The sequence below is a fragment of the Panthera uncia genome (assembly GCF_023721935.1).
Source record: "Panthera uncia isolate 11264 chromosome C1 unlocalized genomic scaffold, Puncia_PCG_1.0 HiC_scaffold_3, whole genome shotgun sequence".
NCBI lineage: Eukaryota > Metazoa > Chordata > Mammalia > Carnivora > Felidae > Panthera > Panthera uncia.
In genome coordinates this window covers 15,439,420-15,457,343 of record NW_026057584.1, presented here as the reverse complement: position 1 = coordinate 15,457,343, position 17,924 = coordinate 15,439,420, and the positions used below count along the sequence as shown (strand labels likewise).

The window sequence follows — 17,924 nt, the reverse complement described above, 5'->3', positions numbered from 1 at the left end:
CCAAACACCTGCGGCTCTCCCGAGGCGAAGCCACACCAAAGCCGGGGTTGACGACCGTGTGTAGGAAGAGCGGTGGTGGCCGTGGTAGAGCAAAGGACGAGCAGAACCAAATCACGAGAACGGGAAGGAAGGGTGAGGGAGCCCCTTAGTCCATCTCCTTACATCCATGTGGGGCCATTCCAGAGAAGATGACATCCGAGGTGGCTTCCCAGTCTCCCCCATCGTTCCTCCTTTGAACATTTAACAGGCCGCAGTGGGCACCTTCCCCTTCCGCCGTCTTGGACCTGACCTCGCCTGCACAGTTTCATGCCCATTCTCGTTCAGCTTTCAGCAGAGGTGACAGTTGCGAGGGCCTCCGTCCGTTTCCCTCTTTTCTCTGTTCGGTTCCCTGACCTAGGCCCGCGGAACTTGATGTAAAAGTATTTTACCTTGGTCTGGCTCTTTGAGAGACCTGTAAATGTGCTCGCTCACCCTCCCTCCCTCCCTCCCTCCCTGAATCCCTGGTTGTCTAGTAAGAGGCTAACAAGAACCAAGTGGTGTAGATGTATCCAGTTTTAGAGAATAGATGTTTTCCTGAAGGCTGTCTTGATTTTTTTTAACTTGAATTTTAAGTGCACCAAGGGGTTCGCTGTTTATAAATGGCATTTTTAATCATATGGCAGTTCTTCATTTCTGTAAACATAAGGCTCTTTAATGGATTACTTTGGATACACCATGTGTCCACTGTTTTCTTAAAGTGGGGCACACCTGTAGTACAGACTTGCCTATTTACAGGACGCATATGAAAAAGAAGAGTTGAATGCGGACCATGAATAGAATGTTAAATTCCTAAAACTATAGCCACATGAGACAACGGAGCTATATGAAGCCAAAAATCCTTTTTCCTTTTCCACGCCTGTCTATATGGCATGCAAAAACAAACAAGAAAAGCCAGGGCGCAGCTAGTTCCGGCTGTGACGCTTCTTTCATGCACACCCTCGACACATCTGCTGGCCTTGCTCTTTCCTGCTACGACAGCAGAGTCCCCTTGCTGGGAGCACAAGCCAGATTCTTCCCCAGTGGAGGTGTTCGGAGAATGTCAATGCCTCTGGACAAAGCTAGCCTCGAACTGCTGAGGACAGGACAGGGTGCCGGCTGGTGCTGCCTCCACGCCCTGTACCTGCGTCTGTGAGCCTAGAGACCATGAGGCCTCCCGGGCTTCCAGGCTGCAGCGTGGGTCACGTGGGAGCCAGGTGGGCGGTGCTGTGGGAGGGGCAAAGTATGCACAGGCCACGTTAGCCATCTTAATTAGGTGCTGGTAAGAATACTTGGCTGGGAAGCTATTTTTGTGAAACTTTCATGAAGTCTGTCAGTTCTGCTGTTATTCCATAGGTATTGGTATTATTATCAGCTTATTCCTTTATCTCATAGTTTTCTTCTCTAGAAATTGAAAATCTGTACCTTCTGTGTTTCCACTTGTTCAGTCTTTCCTCTAGCATCTTAAACATATGGAGGACAGTTACAATAATATCCTATTAATTTTATCACCTATGGCACATTTGTCAGTTTCTGATTTTTTTTTCCCCCTTCCTCATTATTGGTTAGGTTTCCCAGCTTCTTGGCTTGCCTGGTAATTTTTGATTGGATGCCAGACACTGTGAGTTTTACATTGTTGGGTGCTGGATATTTTGTATTACTATAAATATCCTTAAGCTCTGTTCTAGGATGCAGTTCATTTCTTGCAAACAGATTCTTTTGGCCTTGTTTTTAAGCTTTATTAGGCACAACTGGAGTGGCGTTTAGTCTAGAGTTGGTTTTCCCCAACTACTGAGGCAAAATCCATCTAGCCCTTCTCCGCATAACCTTTTGATTCCTGGGGTTTTCTAGCTCTGACCTGCCCTCTGTGAGCTCCAGGAATGAATGGTTCAGTTCTCCGTGGATGGTTAGAGGTAGTGTCTGTAATGGGTGCTGCCCCCATGTGCACGGGCTGATCGATACTCAGCTAGAGACTCAGGGGCCTTTGCAGACAGGTTTATGTCTGGTGTCTTCCCGAAGGCATCTCACCTACAGGGTCCCTCTCTTCCCTACAGTGCAGTTTGCTCACAGGGCGCCCTTCCCTCTGGCTTACCTTGTGTCGTCCCCCCAAACGCTGTTTGGATGTTCTACCTAACACAGCTGAGAAAGGTCTACTCCCAGCCATCTCTGATTGGTCTTTTACTCTGTACGATTCCCGCGCCAGTGTGGGGGGCTACCAGGTTTGTATCCTTTACAACTGGTTTCTTGCTGGCCCTGAGCAGGTGTTTCTTTTAGGGAAACATTTTCATTCCTCAGGACAAAAAGTTGTGACTTGTGGAGTGCAGGAACTTTATTTCACTACCAGGTTTCCTCAACATCCTCACTTTTCTGTCTTAAAGGTCAGATCTGCTTTGTATGGCCGATAAGATCTGCAACTTGGAACACCTAGCAGTCATCTCTTACAAGTGCCTCCTAAAACAGGGAGAGGGGGGCTTTTCAAAATGTTTTCTATGCAGAATCACGTCATGCTCCTAAATAGAGACAGTCAAGGCCAAACCTTAGGGATGAGTCAAAGACTTGAATGGAGGCCTTGAGCGTATTCTTACCACACTGCATCGGTCCCATGAGGGAGAGGAAACATACCGGGCTTTAGCCATAGACATAACTCAATCAAACCCTTTGCTGGAGATATTTCTTCAACCCACAGCTGAGTTACAATGTCTGTCGTCATCCTGTTTACTAGGAAGTCAGAGGAGGGTGGGAGACTGGACAAGAAAGCAGGCAGTAGTAGAAACTAACATCGCTCTGGGTCGGCTTGGCCTTGCTTGTGGCCCAGCTGACTTCTCAAGGACTGGCTGTTTGGTTCCTGTACCTTTACCCAAGGAGGCGGATCTCCTCGCCCTGACCTGGGTCAGGGAGCTGCTCGTAGATTGTCCCAGGGCTGTACTGGTGCCTTGAGTGCCGTTATGTATGCCAGCCTCTACCTTTTTAAAAATAGTATATCCAAGCTCCTTATAATAAGCCACAGCCTGGAAGATATCAGACGTGTCAAATGCTTCTGCTGTTTAAAGGGCATATTTTACTGAAGGCAGTTGTGTCCCTTTAAGGCCACCTGTCTGCTTTTGGATAAAATGGACCAAAAAAGCCAACTCAATACCCAAGCATTGGCGTTAGTGGTATTTACAGAAAGCTTCAAGCACAAATAGCAGCTAAGACTGAGACACAGGATTGTAAGCAGTGCTCTTTTCCCAATGTGACGAGCCCCTTGTTGCTGAGGGCAAGAGGGCCAGCTGGGTCCTAGTTGGGCTACTCCTATTTAAAAGGTAGTAATTTAACATTCTTTACACCTGGGAATGTAACCTACTGGGATAAGATACTGTTTGGGTGTAAAAGGCACACGTAAGAACTATCTAAGTAGCCCCTCGCCTCTCCGAATGCGTCTATCAAATACCAAATGTGGATGTTTGTACAGCCATTAGGCCTGGGTTTTCATGGCCTCTAAGCTAATACTGTTTTGGGGCTGGCATATGGAGGTCCACTGATCACTGTACTTGCAGATTTGGAAACAAAGGTCAGCAGAGGAATAGAATGACGTGGGTCTACAGGTCCTGACCTAGAAAAATAAGACCTGGTGAGTGAAGTGTCATGATGTAAAATACTATGTAAAATACATACTACTATGTAAAATAGAAATCGAAGGTTGTTGCGAATCAGTAAGTAGAGTATGGCCCCAAAATCATGAGCCTGTGTGTGGCTGACTGTCCAAACTAAGGAAAATGTCAGGAACAGCACAAGCCAAATTATTAACAGTGGTTAGTTACTTCAGTAGGAGACTGGGGCAGAAAGGGTAGATTAGCCTGGGAAGGTCTAACTTTGTACGATTTTCTATAGTTGAGATTTTTAACTTTGTTTTTCCGTGTTTTTTATAAAACTCAAAAACTCCAACATTTTGGATAAGTAGGTAAGTGACACAAAACACCAAGTGATCTAGGGAATCCAAGTCGCTCATTGTCCCAAACCCATTTGTTAAGCATGTGACTTTTGGGCATATCATTAATCTCTCTGAAGGTTGAATGTTCCCATAAGGCAGGGAGAATTCCTACTTTATCTCCTATGATTATCATAAAAACGTACACGTTGCAACAAGATCACGGGTGAAAATATAAAACTCGAGAGGAATACATGAGTGTCGGGCTCTAGCAGTCTTCTGTAAGCTAGAACAAGAAATCAATTATATCTAATTTCCCTTTTCATACTAGGGCTCCCAGTTTTCACTAAGAAGGTGTGTTTTCTCCAACATAGGTTTTGGTAGTACCCACGACTGGCCCGGCCCCAGTTCAAATGCCTCAGCTGGGACAAGTGTAAGATGATCTGGCCGTGGAGCCTCAGTTCCTAAACTGGTGGTTCATTTCTCCTAACGTAGCCGATATCGGTTTTCTTCCTACAGTTTCCCTGCTTCAGAGGGCAGAAACCCCGTGATGGATGGAGCTGATCTTTCCCCTTTCATGCTGGGATATACAATCAGAAATCAGATGTCAGTGGGTTTTTCATTACAAGTAGTTTCTGACCAGAAAACATCCAGGTGGCTGCCTGCTAACAGGGTATCTCAGGATATCCACTCACTTCAACCATGGCTATCGCATGGCCCACGAACCTGGACTTTAACTACAGACAACCTGAAACTGGGGGACAGTATCTCCTGAAGAGTGGACCAGTAAACCACTTTAAACAGACACACCAATTCTACAGTTCATGCTTTTACCCCAGGCATAGATGTGGGGTGCAAGAGTATTAACTACGCTAACATGTTTCTCCCATCTTTGCTGAGGTAATAAGCTACATCCTAACTACCATGCCAGTTAGGACAGATCCGTCCCATCGTCCCCAACAGCTTAGCCCTCTACCCTTTGCAGTCCTTTCCCCTATGCAAGCTCTAGCCAGCCACTGTACCACTGACTCTTATAGAATTTCATTTATGTGCAATCACATGTAGTCTTGGGTCTGTTTTTTTTTTTTTTTCCCCTGAGCATGCTTAGGGATTCATTCATGTTCTTCTTCAGTAGCTCATCCCCTTTTATTGCCGAGAACTACTCCATGATACGGATGTACTATAATTTAGCTATTCAGCTGCTGATGAACATTTGGGCTGAAGCTACTATAAATAACACTGTTCCCTCTGTTTCCACCAGCAAGACACGGAGGTCCCACGGCACGGGTCTCACCAATGCTCGGTATGAGCCAGTCTTTCAAATTTCAGCCATTTCAATTCGTACTGTGGTTTTTATTTGCATCTCCCCGATGACTAATGAGAATTTTTCCCGATGCTTACTTCATTTATCTGCAGGAAATATCTGTTCAAATCTTTTGTCCATTTAAAAAAAAAACTGGGTTGTCTTAACTTGTAAGAAATCTTTAGGTATGTATGCTGGACACAAAACCTTTTGACGTACATTCTTTTTTTGTGAGCTTTCTCTTCATTTAAATGCCGCAAACAGAACAGGGAAGGAGTGGTGAAAGTCTGTATGTTCACAAATCTTACTAGGCTGGACACCGCTGCCCTGATTCAGAGCAGTAAGAGGGCTGGGTTTCTCTGTAGTAGGCTCAGCACAAGCTCCAAGAACCTAATTCTTTCTAACTTTGTTAGTTATTTCTACTGGACTTAAAGTTTTACATTTTATTGTTTCATCATCTTAACAGGAATTGAGAACTTATCTCAAACATTCGACCTTTTTTCAGTACCTATTGGAGGAGTCTAGATCAAAGAAATAAAAGTAAATTAGGAGGCAAGACAAGGCAGACCGACACACTTAGCGTCAGAGGAGAGACCTAATACTTCCCTGCAAAATAAGACAGAACCTAGTTAGTCAACTAAGTATTTAAAGCCATGATTTTATAGTATTGATTACAGCAGAATGTATAGCCTGGGGCAAAAATACTCTTTCATGGTTTCCGAATGTTCATACCGCACTGCTATCAACACATTTGTTTTAACTCGTCTAGCAGAACAGATGTGTGTTGCGTGAACTCCGTCTCAGGATATCAGAGTGGAAACACCCACGCACCTTCAAGCCCTTCAAATACTCGAGTCTTCTTTCACTTTCAAAGGACTTCGAGGCTGTAACTGCCAGACGGCCGCTGCTCCCTAATCGTTTCCCAAAGCTCCTGCTGTTTCCCACTGCTGGCTGCACGTCAGATGGAGAAGGAACAAATTCTTCCATTCTCCCGCATCAGCGCTGGTTTCATCAGCAAGGCTCCGGCCTGCGGTCCTCTGGGCTTCTCCTCGTAACGCGGCTTCACAGACAGCGTGTTCACACAAGCTGGCCTAATGCAGGGAGCGGGCGGCCTCTACACACGGAGCCAGACACGACTTCCTACTTTATTAAACATTAAAGCGCAAGCGAATGGTCCCGGGGGGGGAGGGGGGGGGGGGAGGGCGGAGACGACTCAAGGACACCAGGGAAGGAGCAGAACGCTCCGGGAGAGAGTCACACGGCAGAGACCCATCTTCACAAAAAGGGCTCGATGTTGATTTCCAGGGAGGAGCAGGGCATGGTCAGCTCAAATTTAGTGATGACATCAGGATGAAGGACCCCGAGCTTCCCGATGCTTTGACCCCTGGCCAAGATCTCGGCGCATCTCCCGGGGAAGAAAGCAGCACCTGAAAGAGAGAAATCAATGTTTCTCCCGGCCAGAGAGTCAACAGACATTTAACACCGCAGGCTCACTAGTCTGCTTGAAAAAGAACTTCTTTAAGCCACTGACTAGTAAATGAAAGTGCTTCCTCACACTTTCTAATCTTGAAATTACTTTTGGTATTACAGCTAGCAACTCTTACAAGGAAAAGGTTAAGCAGTAAATATCAAAGTCAGGGTCCTGTATGGTTTGTCTTTTTCTTTCTTTTCTTCCTTCCTTCCCCCTTTTTTTTTTTTTTTTTTTTTTTTAATCCCAGAGCTCCAGGCAGGAAGGATCAAGAAAAGGAGGCTGACGAGCACAGCTGGAGAAGTCCTAGGGGAACCTGGCAGGGAGGAAGGACAAAGGGGAAAAGTGAACCGTAAAACTGATGACCTTACATGGGAAGAACCTGTTTTGAAACAGGTTTTTCCATAGCCATCCCTGCTGGATAAAAATTCATTTACTATTCCACCCTCAGTCTTTTCTACCTTCTTGCACAGAGAAGCACAAGCTTGCGCTGTCATCGGCAGGCTTAGGCCTTGTTAGCAGAATGCAACCCCCATTCCTGTCGGAGAAAGCACTTTCTCAGCAGTTCTGGAGCCTCTCCCGTAAAACCACAGCAAAGGCCAGCACCAAACAAGTCTGGGTTGACCCCCGCTTTACTTCAAGATAGGCAGGAAGTGCTCTCTTCATCTGGTGTCAGTGCAGAGACACGGCTCACCAAACCAGGAACTGGTACTGAGGCTCAAACAGCCAAACACAAGCAAACCTACAAGCCCCTCCAGATTCGCCAGCTGGCCAGGGCCGCAGAGTTCAGCAGTGCTCATTCCCTCCTCAAGGTGGGGGTGGGGGTGTGGGAGCTGACTCACTTCTCTAGCCACCAACTTGAAAAGCGATCAGGCCCACAGCTCCTGACCGATTCAACCGAAACATTTACTGGCATGAACTATAAATACCCAGCAGGTCTGGGCCACAAGCCTGCAGCCTGCCGTTTCGGAGCGAGTGCATTATTTATGAAAGGATAAACTGCTGAGTCTCTGCTAATGGCTCCAAGGTCGGCATGATGAAGAGGAGCGGAGGGGGACCACGAACACGTCAGTACCAGCTGCACCACGAAGACGTGGAGGACCAGTTCACACACTTCCCAGTCAGCCCGGGACTGGGCTGTATGTTTATGTTCCTGGAACACAGTGTTTTGTTTATTTTTGAGAAAGAAAGAGCGTGCGAGAACACGCAAGCTAGGGAGGGGCAGAGAGAGGGAGACAGGATGGAAAGCAGGCTCCACATGGTGAGTGCAGGGGCCGATGCGGGGCTCGACCTCACAAACTGAGATCAGGCCCTGAGCCAAAGTCGGACACTTAACTGACTTAGCCATCCAGGTGCCCCCACCTGAAAAACATTTTTAATTGTCGCTCTTAACTCCCAGAGCACCCTGGGCTGAGATACAGAATGGTCTGTTCCTCACCTCCCCCTAAACAATGTTGTTCCAATGTCTTATTAGAAGATTTCACTGGACTGCATTTGGAGTTTATGTTTGGCTGTGCACATGAATCCACGCTTGGACAGAGGGGGGACTCAACACAGAAAGCAAACCGGACGAAGTGAGAGATATTTCACTAAATCTGATAAAGATGGCACACTTTAGCCCCATGTACAAAACTAACCCCACCCCCACCCTAATAAAAGAAATCTTCAGACAACAAAGCGTGGAGCTTGTCTAAGCATTGACGGAAGCAGTGTAACCAAGAGCCGGACACTGGAAGGACCGCTGAGGAGGCCGCTCGCTTCACTGTCCGTCGCCCCTTTACACACACACACACAACTACGGCTGAATGCCCTACACTAACTGAAACCACCAGCGGCCGATTTCTAAAGGCCATCCAGAAAGAAAGGAGGCTTAAGACCTTCCCTGCTAACCCTGCTCCGTTGAAGAATCCTCCCCGTGTATCAGAATCCTTTTTATCTATCTTCAAATTCCAACTTGATTGGATTCATTTTAACTGAAGCATAAAACCAGACTATTTTAGAATCTAAGCCAGATGTACTAGTTCTAACAATGTTAGCAAAATAAAGCTGAAGAGATAAGAACTCAGAATTTTTACTTCATAAAAGAACCTTTGGAATCAGCACTTTTAGCAAAATTCAGTCACATTCTTCTTCAGTGAGCAAGCGTGCTCATGCCATCTGCCCCTTTCTCCAGAACTTCCGACCACATTTGGCTTTAGCTTGTTAACCAGTCAGGTCCTCGGTCAAACAAAAATGTTCCTATCACGAAATACAATTTCCCTCTTTCCAAAGAAAACTGAAATTCGCTATGATGCATTATTTAAGACCTATTCAAATCGGAGAGCGCTCTAAATAATGTCAATGCCAAAAGCTCTCAGGCCAGCACACGGGTCCATCCGAGTCATCACCACAGGCTAACCTGGCCGGGGTCAGAGGACCCCGCTGTAGAGCAGCCTCCGCACCAAGGGGGCCTCGGACGCCTGGACCAGGGGGAGCCCTCCTCTACCCACCGCACAGAAGAGGGAATTTCGGTAACGGAGTTCTTCGGAAACTTGACTTCGCTGAAAACTGCACCCTTTAACCCGTGACACCACGATTGTTTTTTTGCAATTTCTCTTTCCTGACAAGGTCAGATGATGAGAAGTACTTCTTTTTTTTTTTTTTAATGTTTACTTATTTCTGAGAGAGAGAGAGAGAGAAAGAGAGAGAATATCCAAAGCAGGCTCCAGGCTCTGAGCTGGCTGCACAGAGCCCGACGCGGGGCTCAAACTCATGAGCTATGACATCGTGACCTGAGCCAAAGTCGGACACTTAACCAACTGAGCCACCCAGGGGCCCCAGGACTTCTGATTTTATGGACTCTTCTGTTCAGTTAGAGCAAGGAGGAAGTTTCGGTCTCCCACACACAGGTTGAGAGGCACACAAAGGGACTTCGAAGGGTACGGAGAGGACCTAAAAAATGGACCTCCTGACTGATGATGGGTGTAGACTAGAAATACTGAAAGAAAATTTAAAATTATTGGAACACAAGCATTTCTTAGTGCTTTTTAAAACGTTATGGCTCAAACCAAACTTTGCAGGCAGAAATAAATCACTCCAAGGAAGAGAGACAAGAAATAAGAGAATTGCTTCGCTATGGAAACAAAGGGAACACACTGGAGTAAAGGAGCCATTAGGCCCGAGTTCAAAGATGATAACGTCTCCCATCGACAGCAGGATGGCTGAGCTCAGGAACACAGGCAGATCGATGCACCGTAACGCACTGCCTGGGACTGGATGCAACTTAAATCAGTCCTTCTAGGAGAAGTCACATCTGAATGCAGCCTCACCACGGGTCTGGGCTTGTGAACAACCAGACCTGGATGTCAGAGGCTACTCTAACCTCAACACAAAACAAACACATGTTTCTGGAGAAAGAGCGGCCTGCTGGGTCTAGAGACATAAAGCTGCCAATTCAAGGAAAGTCATGGTACCCTGTGAATGGGAATTCTAAAATTCAAATTCTACAAAATACATCTGCTTATTACCCTTCTTCACGTGTCTAAGCCCAAAGAGAGGTCCTGGTTTCCGGGGGTACTAAGGTGTGTATAAACACGACAATTTTCAACCTGTGCCCAAAACGCTCCCTGGCAGAGAGCTCCTCGGCTCACTTTTCCACCCGGTTCCCTGCAAGGATTAAACTCTCGGCTTTGCCGGTATCCATCACAGTGAAGCGGCTTCCAACGGAAAGCAGACCCAGGGGAAAACAGTGCTCTCTGCTGAAATCCACGTGGAAGCCCAGACAAAAGAAACATCAGTTAAGCACAAGCAAGAATTTAATTTCCAAAACCTAGTGGGGTGTAAGTAAGTCCCTTAATTAAAGCTTTTGTAGCATCTCCTCCAGGTCTGTAATTGTCTCTCTGGCTCGGGCGGCAGGACCACTTTGAGGACCTTGGGGGTAATTCTCGGCCAGTAACGAGGCACCGCACCCAGTCTTTAGCACATTTTCTGGCTAATTGACCTTCAAAGCGTTGGTGAGTTCCCACTCTTGCTCGCTGCCAAACACCTTTCACAGTTTCTTTTTGCCCCTGTCTTTTAGGGTTATATTAGAGGCCCAAAGTTTGGATAAGCTTCACACACAGAGCCATTCCTATAATTTTATGAAGCATCGGAAGTAAAGGTTTAAGGCGGTAACTGAGCAGACCTCTAATCCGAACGTGGCACAGCGTTATCAAGCACGAGGCTCTTAATTCCTTAACCTTAAACCCCTGCCAGTGGCTATATTCATCTGGCACTTTATTTTGACCATCGCTAACAATCATCTACTCATAATTTTACTTTTCCCTTCACATCACTGAGACATGCCTCAGGATTCAAATCCCCATATTTAACTGCCTGCAATCTGGTACTTCATCACCCAGATTTTTCTCTAATAAAAAGGCAAGAACAAAATAAAAAGGGGGCAAGGGGCTCTGGAAAAGGACTGAGTGTATCTCACATGTGTCACAGCAAATAACAGAAAACACCACTATCGGCTTAAATACAAATAACCACATAGAGCTCTCCATAAATTCAGGGACAAAATACAAAATGCAGAATCATACAGATACCATAAGCCACTGAGCTGACTGTATTTTAAATCTGTTCTAAATGGCTGATGATGTGATATGGGGTGGGGATAGGAATCATCATTTAACAGGCTGATTCTAGGGCTGGCACCTACCAAGCCTACCCCTTCCTCTCCGAAGTCCTAATTCTAAATACCATCCCACGGTGCGACAGTCCATCCTAGGAAAACACAAAGGACAAGGACATTCCCAGCCTTCCATCCTGGTGTGACGTGGGCAGAGTTGAACGGGGCTGAAACCACAACCCCCTACGCAGGGCTCCCCTCCTGGTTTCCCACCAGCTTCCTGAGAGTGCAGTGACCAGAACCGTCTAACTCTGCCGTGGGCACGTCAACCTCACTTTCCCTTTCTAAGCAGTGTTAGCTTAAAGGAAGAGAAAGAACAAAATATAGGGCCTCTTTTAAAAAACTGAACACACACTTAAACCGAACATGGGTGCACAGTAGTTGGTTCTTGAAGTGTCAGAGGCAGTTCTTGGTGTAGCAGCAGAGTGGGGAGACCCCATCGGGCAGGGAGGAGGCACGACAGAGACAGCATGTTAACTTATAAAAACAAAGAAAAACGTTTTAGAAGGAAAAAAAAAAATCAGTATAATTACTGAGCTATAAACCTGTACATTTTTTTCCCCCCAATCTCAGTCCACTAAGGTTGGGAGAAAAATATCTCTACAAAGCTCATTCAATTTGTAAGTGGAGACTGAATAATTTCCAACTGGTAATATAAAACACCCGTTTCCCCCTAGATGTATATAATTCTTTGCCTTACATCTGAAGGGAAATATTTATGGTACCTAAAGTCTTTAAAGAGAGGGGACCTAATCCCTTGAGTTTAATGGCTATCTTTCATCCCTTTCAGAAGATCAAAAGAAAGAAAAAGCCCTTACACAACTTTACAGTGCTAATCCCAACACACCTGCAGACATCATTAACTCTTAAAGCAAAGGCCACCACCGGACGTGAGCGGAGAGGGTGCCTACTTAACCCCACAGCACGGGACTGAGGAGGAAACCTGCATTCACGGCAACAGCCTACGGAGACTGGGCAGGGCAAAACCCCTACTGCAGGTAAGGACTGGATCCTGTAGACTTTACTTTTAAAAAGGAATCAGCCGAGCCCAGACTATCTAGTCTTCCAACAAAAGGAAAATGTCTTCAATAAAAAATCTTTCAAAGCAGTGAGGCTGTGGCCATCTATGGCGTCATCGTGGCAACTGTGATTAGCAACCTGGCTGAGCCTTTCAGTGCCACTGACCCCCAGGCCACTGCACATCGAAACTACCATGCAGGCTACTGCACGTTTGGGGCTGGCCTCACGGTGGGCCTGTCTAACCTCTTCTGTGGAGTCTGCGTGGGCATCGTGGACAGTGGAGCTGCCCTGGCTGATGCACAGAACCCCAGCCTCTTTGTAAAGATTCTCATCGTGGAGATCTGGCAGCGCCAGTGGCCTCTTTGGGGTCACTGTTGCAATCCTGCAGACCTCCAGAGTGAAGACGGGTGGCCAGATGATCTGTATGGTGGGGCCGTGTCCCACTGTTATTTGTGGTTTTCCTGGGACAGCTGGCCTTGCAGGGGGCTTGGTGTTCAAGGGCCCTCCCTGCACTCACTCATTTGTCAACTTGGAGGCGCTGCCTGGCTGGAGCCTCAGTGGGGGAAGCGGGTCACTGATGACCATGCGCAGCTGTGCACCTGTGTCCCAACTCCACCCCAACCCATTTTCCCGGTGTTTGTGAAATAAACGTGGTATTTGTCTGGGTCAAAAAAAAAAAAAAAAAAAACACCTTTTAGAATGAATCACCACAGGGCACCTGGGTGGCTGTCATTAAGCATCTGACTTTGGCTCAGGTCATGATCACACTGTGAGTTCGAGCCCCACTTCTCTCTCTCTCTCTCTCCTTCCCCACCCCACCTCTCATGGGATTCTCTCTCTCTGCCCCTCACTCACTTGTGCCCTCTCTCAAAATAAATAAATAAATCACCATAATCACTTTATGACAAAACTCCAAAATTTCCCAGTTTACTTTGTATCAACAAATTTGTAACTTCGTGGCTATCACTTTTTAAGATCTACTTTAAAGTCTAGTCTATGTCTATGTCTCTCTCATACCCACCTACTCATATTTAAAAAGCTGAAGAAGGTCAACAATGTTAGAATTTAAATGTGATCCATCCAGGGGTGCTTGGGTGGCTCAGTAGGTTAAGTGTCTGCCTCCGGCTCAGGTCATGATCTCATGGTTCCTGAGTTTGAGCCCTGCATCTGGCTCTGTGCTATCAGCACAGGATTGGGATTCTCTCTCTGTCTGCCCCTCCCCAGCTCATGCATGTGCACTCTCAAACATAAACTTTAAAAAAAAAAAAAAAAAAGCGACCCATCCAGTTGCGATTTTAAATCAGTCTCAAATTTATTTGGATAAAACCAAAGGATTTTTAACTCCTGGTTAAAAAGTGTCCTCATGGACTACTGATTTTGACAACTCGTATTCTAAATAATGCCATTGTCCTACATTTGTCTGATGCTTCCATCATTTCCCCTAACCTGTTACATTTCTTAAACACATTAAGACAGTTTTAGAATATCAACTTCAGAAATAAAACGTAGGACCATCCTGCTTTCCTAGACTAATAAAATGGTTCTTTTCTAGTTTTTCACCTAATAAAATCCTTTAAGGAGGCAGTTTCTCAAGGCAAGTATGAACACCTTTACACTTTCTCCACAATTATAGTGAAATAATAATAATCATAAGGAGACCATCGTAGGGTTAACTGGGGAAAGAATGGGAATGTTAAGTATATAAGACTATCTGTAATTTCACAATTAGTTAACTTATTTCAGACCTTTGACAAACATGGAGTAAAGAGAACTTCAAGCGTGCAGTTATGGCAGATGGGCCGTAGTTTCAGAACTAGATTTCTGCTGACACGTAGGGAGTGCGCGCAAAAAAGGAAAGAACCTGAGACTGTTAAACTCTGCCTTCTACTCCTCTCCTTCCGTGCGTAGGAAGGGCCGGGCCGCAGCCCCAGTCAGCCCTGGCCAGGCCCCCGAGGACGGACAAGTTACAGATGGGAGAAAGCAAAGCACAAGGAGATTAGGGGACTCGCCCAAGGCAAGCCACAGGATCGGACGGTGCCGACGGCCACTGAAACGGGGCGCCTGTTTGTGTGTGTGGCCCAGAGCACAGATGGCCCACGGGATAATGTTTTCAACCTTTTGGTCAAGCTGTCCATGTTTGCAAACTTCTGGTTTAAAATAAAACAAACAGAACTTAAGAGGGGGAAAGAAACCTGACAACATCTAACCTCAGGACAGACCCAAGCAGGCTCTGCAGAATTATCAATACAACATAATACTGACAAAACCTAGAGCATTCCAGGGAAAACAACTATGTTTTTTCAGAAATCTCACACATCATAGGCACGCTAAGAATACATTCCAGATTCTTGAGACAAGGCTACAGTAACACGAGCAGATAGAGCAGCACCACAGTGACCCCACCTAAAAGGCAAGGAGAACGGCGCATCCGTCAGAACCTGTGGCAGGGCCTGCTTTCGAAGCTCTGAAACTCCTGCATGATCTGAACCCCGGAAACGACTTCGGAGAAGATCTTCCCTGTGCCTTTATTTCAGAGACGAGAAAATGGCCACCAGAGAGGATAAGGAAACCATACGGCGAGGTAACAGCAGAGCTGAGATCACAAGCCCAGGCTGTGCTGCTTTTACCCACTGCCACTTTTCTCAAGGGCAGAGCTGAAATCTACCCGGAGTTTACTCTGCAGAGTATCCATCCCAAATGCTTCCCCAAACTCACCTGCCTCTCCACAACTGTGTGGTGCAGACGGACAGATGCCAGCATCCCCCTTAGAGACGAAGAAGCCCGCACGAGGGCATGAAGTCCTAGGTCACGTGGGCTCCAGCGACACAAGGACTGGAAGCAACATCCGGTGTTTTTACTGCACCGGAGCTGACGCGCGTCCCCGGGTCCGACGAAACATACCCTTTCCTATCGTTTCCACTGCTGTCTATACCACCTTGGGATCTGCATTTCAACTTAGTTTATATCCACATGTCTAAAGACATTTTTAACATCTCCATTACATTTATGTCCTCGTTTGCCAGACTGTTCTTAAAGTATCTTATGTTGGACTTGTTCCCAATTATTCACTGTTATATACAGGGCTTCTAGAGTATATACTGCTTTTTGCTTTCTCCGTTTCTTCCCCTTTGCCAAGAGTAATAGCACACAGTAAGAAAAAAAACAAAAAAAAAAAACAGGAATCCTTGTCTAGCTCATTATATACCAAAGTGTTAAAGCAACAGTTTTCTAGATTTCTAGCAATGGTAAACCACAACCTTACATTCATGGGGGTCACACTGATCCCATCTCGTACAACACCAATTAAACGATGCTTTCCCTTGCGTGGTATCAAGTCCTACCTTTCTTAGTTCTACTGAGGGGGAAAATGCATCAAAGCCGCCTAGGAAAGTATTTCCAAGAGGAAATCTCTGTTCAGAGAATGTAATTCAAACAAGCTAGCAGCCCTTAGGAATTAAGAGAACTGATCGGAAACTTTCCCCTCCTGGAAGGGGAGTGCCACGGTATAGCGGCTGAGACGACAGCAGTGACAGAGTGCCTACCAGCTACTGATGGTATTACTCACCGAAACAGGAAGTTCTGGAGGCATTTAGAGCGAGGCATTTTGTCTTTTTTTTTTTTTTTTAACGTTTATTTATTATCGAGAGACAGAGAAAGAGCATGAGCAGGGGAGGGGCAGAGACAGGGGGAGACACAGACTCGGAAGCAGGCTCCAGGTTCTCAGCTGTCAGCACAGAGCCCGAACGGGGGCTGGAACTCACAAACTACGAGATCATGACCTGAGCCAAAGTTGGATGCTTAACCGACTGAGCCACCCAGGTGCCCCCTTATCTGGTATTTTTGCTCCAGGGTTTACTCTTTATGGCCTTCAACATCACTCAGAAGAAATAAAAATACCGTAACTACAGTCACATGGTTTATGTTTACAATAAGGCAAGTAAATAAAGAACTGCCTGTATTTGCTATTATACTGGGCAGTGCCGCTGTTCCCCCACATTTCTTCTTCCATGTCTCCCTAGATATGCTCTTTTCACATAGGAGTGTGGCTGTCACCATGGCATGGTTTCAGGGGGCGGGTAGATTTTTCTATTCCACTGAATTAGCCCCCATTCTTTTTGAAATTTTTATAATGGGACCAAACTGTTCTCCCTTCACAATCAGAAAGGTGACTAAAAATCAAAGCATCTCTTTAAGTTCACACTGATATGTATCAATGGAACGGAAGTCAGATCCCTTCCTGAAAATAAAGTATTTTTAAAGGATTAGAAGGAGACAAATAAGAGCCCGGGTCCTAGAGGCAGAGGGTCGGTAGGAAGAACACTAGAGACACAGAAGGATGGCGAGGGCCAGGGGTTCCCAATGCAAGCTGTCGATTTCACATTTGGCCCGTCTTGCCCAGAAAAACCGTCAGCAGGAAGAGTGTGTTCCTGACCCCCAACCCGCCTGAACCTGCAGGTTCTCAGGGGTAGTTCCAAGTGCCCAAGTCACCATGTGACTATCTGCATGGATTTCTCAAACAGGTCAAGATTAGACCAGAGCTATTCAACGCCAACATAAAGCAAAATAACTCACCAGGACCTAAGCTCTCAACTGAATGAAGTTAAACTGTCCTATCGTTTATATAAAAACATTGGGAGCACTTTTTTTTTTCCAAATTTTTAATGTTTACTTTTGAGAGAGAAAGAGAACATGAGCACAAGTGGGGGGATGGGCAGAGAGAGAGGGAGACACAGAATCCGAAGCAGGCTCCAGGCTCTGAGCTGTCAGCACAGGGCCTGACATGGGGCTCAAACTCACAAACTGTGAGACCATGATCTGAGCCATTAACTGACTGAGCCACCCAGAGGCCCCAAATATTTATCTATTTCTGAGAGAGAGAAAATTAGAGACAAAGAGACAAAGTACAGAAAGCATGTGTGGAGTTGGGGACAGGCAGAGAGAGAAGGGAGACACAGAATCCAAAGCAGGCTCCAGGCTCTGAGCTGTCAGCACAGAGCCAGATGTGGGGCTTCAACTTGGGAACGGTTGAGATCATGACCTTAGCCGAGGTCAGACACTTAACCGACTGAGCCACCCAGGTGCCCCGGGAGCACTTTAAATGAATGTCAATCTATGGGATTCCTGCAATGATGTAGAGAGAAGACTAAGCTAAAAGGCAGAAAGGAGTCTAAGTAAAGGATAATATGGGAAGCAGAGAGAAAAGGTGCTGGCAGATGAAAGAACCTCTGGAGAAGACCGACATCTAACGAACGTCTGGTTAACTTTCCACTTCCCCAATGCCCCACAGTCCACATTAAAATACATGGTTTTCATTTTTTAACAAAGCAGATTATGGCTTAACATATTTTTATTAACCTTTAGTTATTTTTGAGGGATTGAGAGAGAGAGAGAGACAGAGACAGAGAATGAGTGGGGGAGGGGCAGAGAGGGAGACACAGGATCCGAAGCAGGCTCCAGGCTCTGAGCTGTCAGCACAGAGCCTGATGTGGGGTTTGAACCCACTAACCATGAGATCATGACCTGACCCGAAGTCAGGTGCTTACCCTATGGAGCCACTCAG

At 46.2% G+C, this 17,924-nt stretch overlaps 2 protein-coding genes across 3 annotated transcripts in view; one reads left to right on the top strand and one right to left on the bottom strand.

Moving 5' to 3' along the window:
• Positions 1-5,653: 5,653 nt before the first annotated feature.
• FARSB (phenylalanyl-tRNA synthetase subunit beta) overlaps positions 5,654-17,924 on the bottom strand; it is a 72,225-nt gene continuing 59,954 nt past the window's right edge. The window contains exons 17-18 of one of the 2 annotated variants that reach the window (XM_049615838.1): positions 6,830-7,009; positions 6,571-6,652 (exon numbers count right to left, since the gene is read on the bottom strand). In XM_049615838.1, the coding sequence (XP_049471795.1) occupies positions 6,840-7,009 (170 nt within the window). In that variant the 3' untranslated portion in view covers positions 6,571-6,652; positions 6,830-6,839. Of the gene's footprint in view, positions 6,653-6,829; positions 7,010-17,924 lie in introns of both variants that reach the window. The other variant, XM_049615839.1, reaches the window with a different exon arrangement.
• Positions 7,727-13,130, top strand: LOC125910888 (uncharacterized). Its single transcript, XM_049614442.1, is given in 5 exon segments — positions 7,727-7,832; positions 8,998-9,203; positions 12,217-12,342; positions 12,437-12,705; positions 12,707-13,130. Coding segments are annotated over 5 exon segments (1,008 nt in total). The 3' UTR covers positions 13,008-13,130.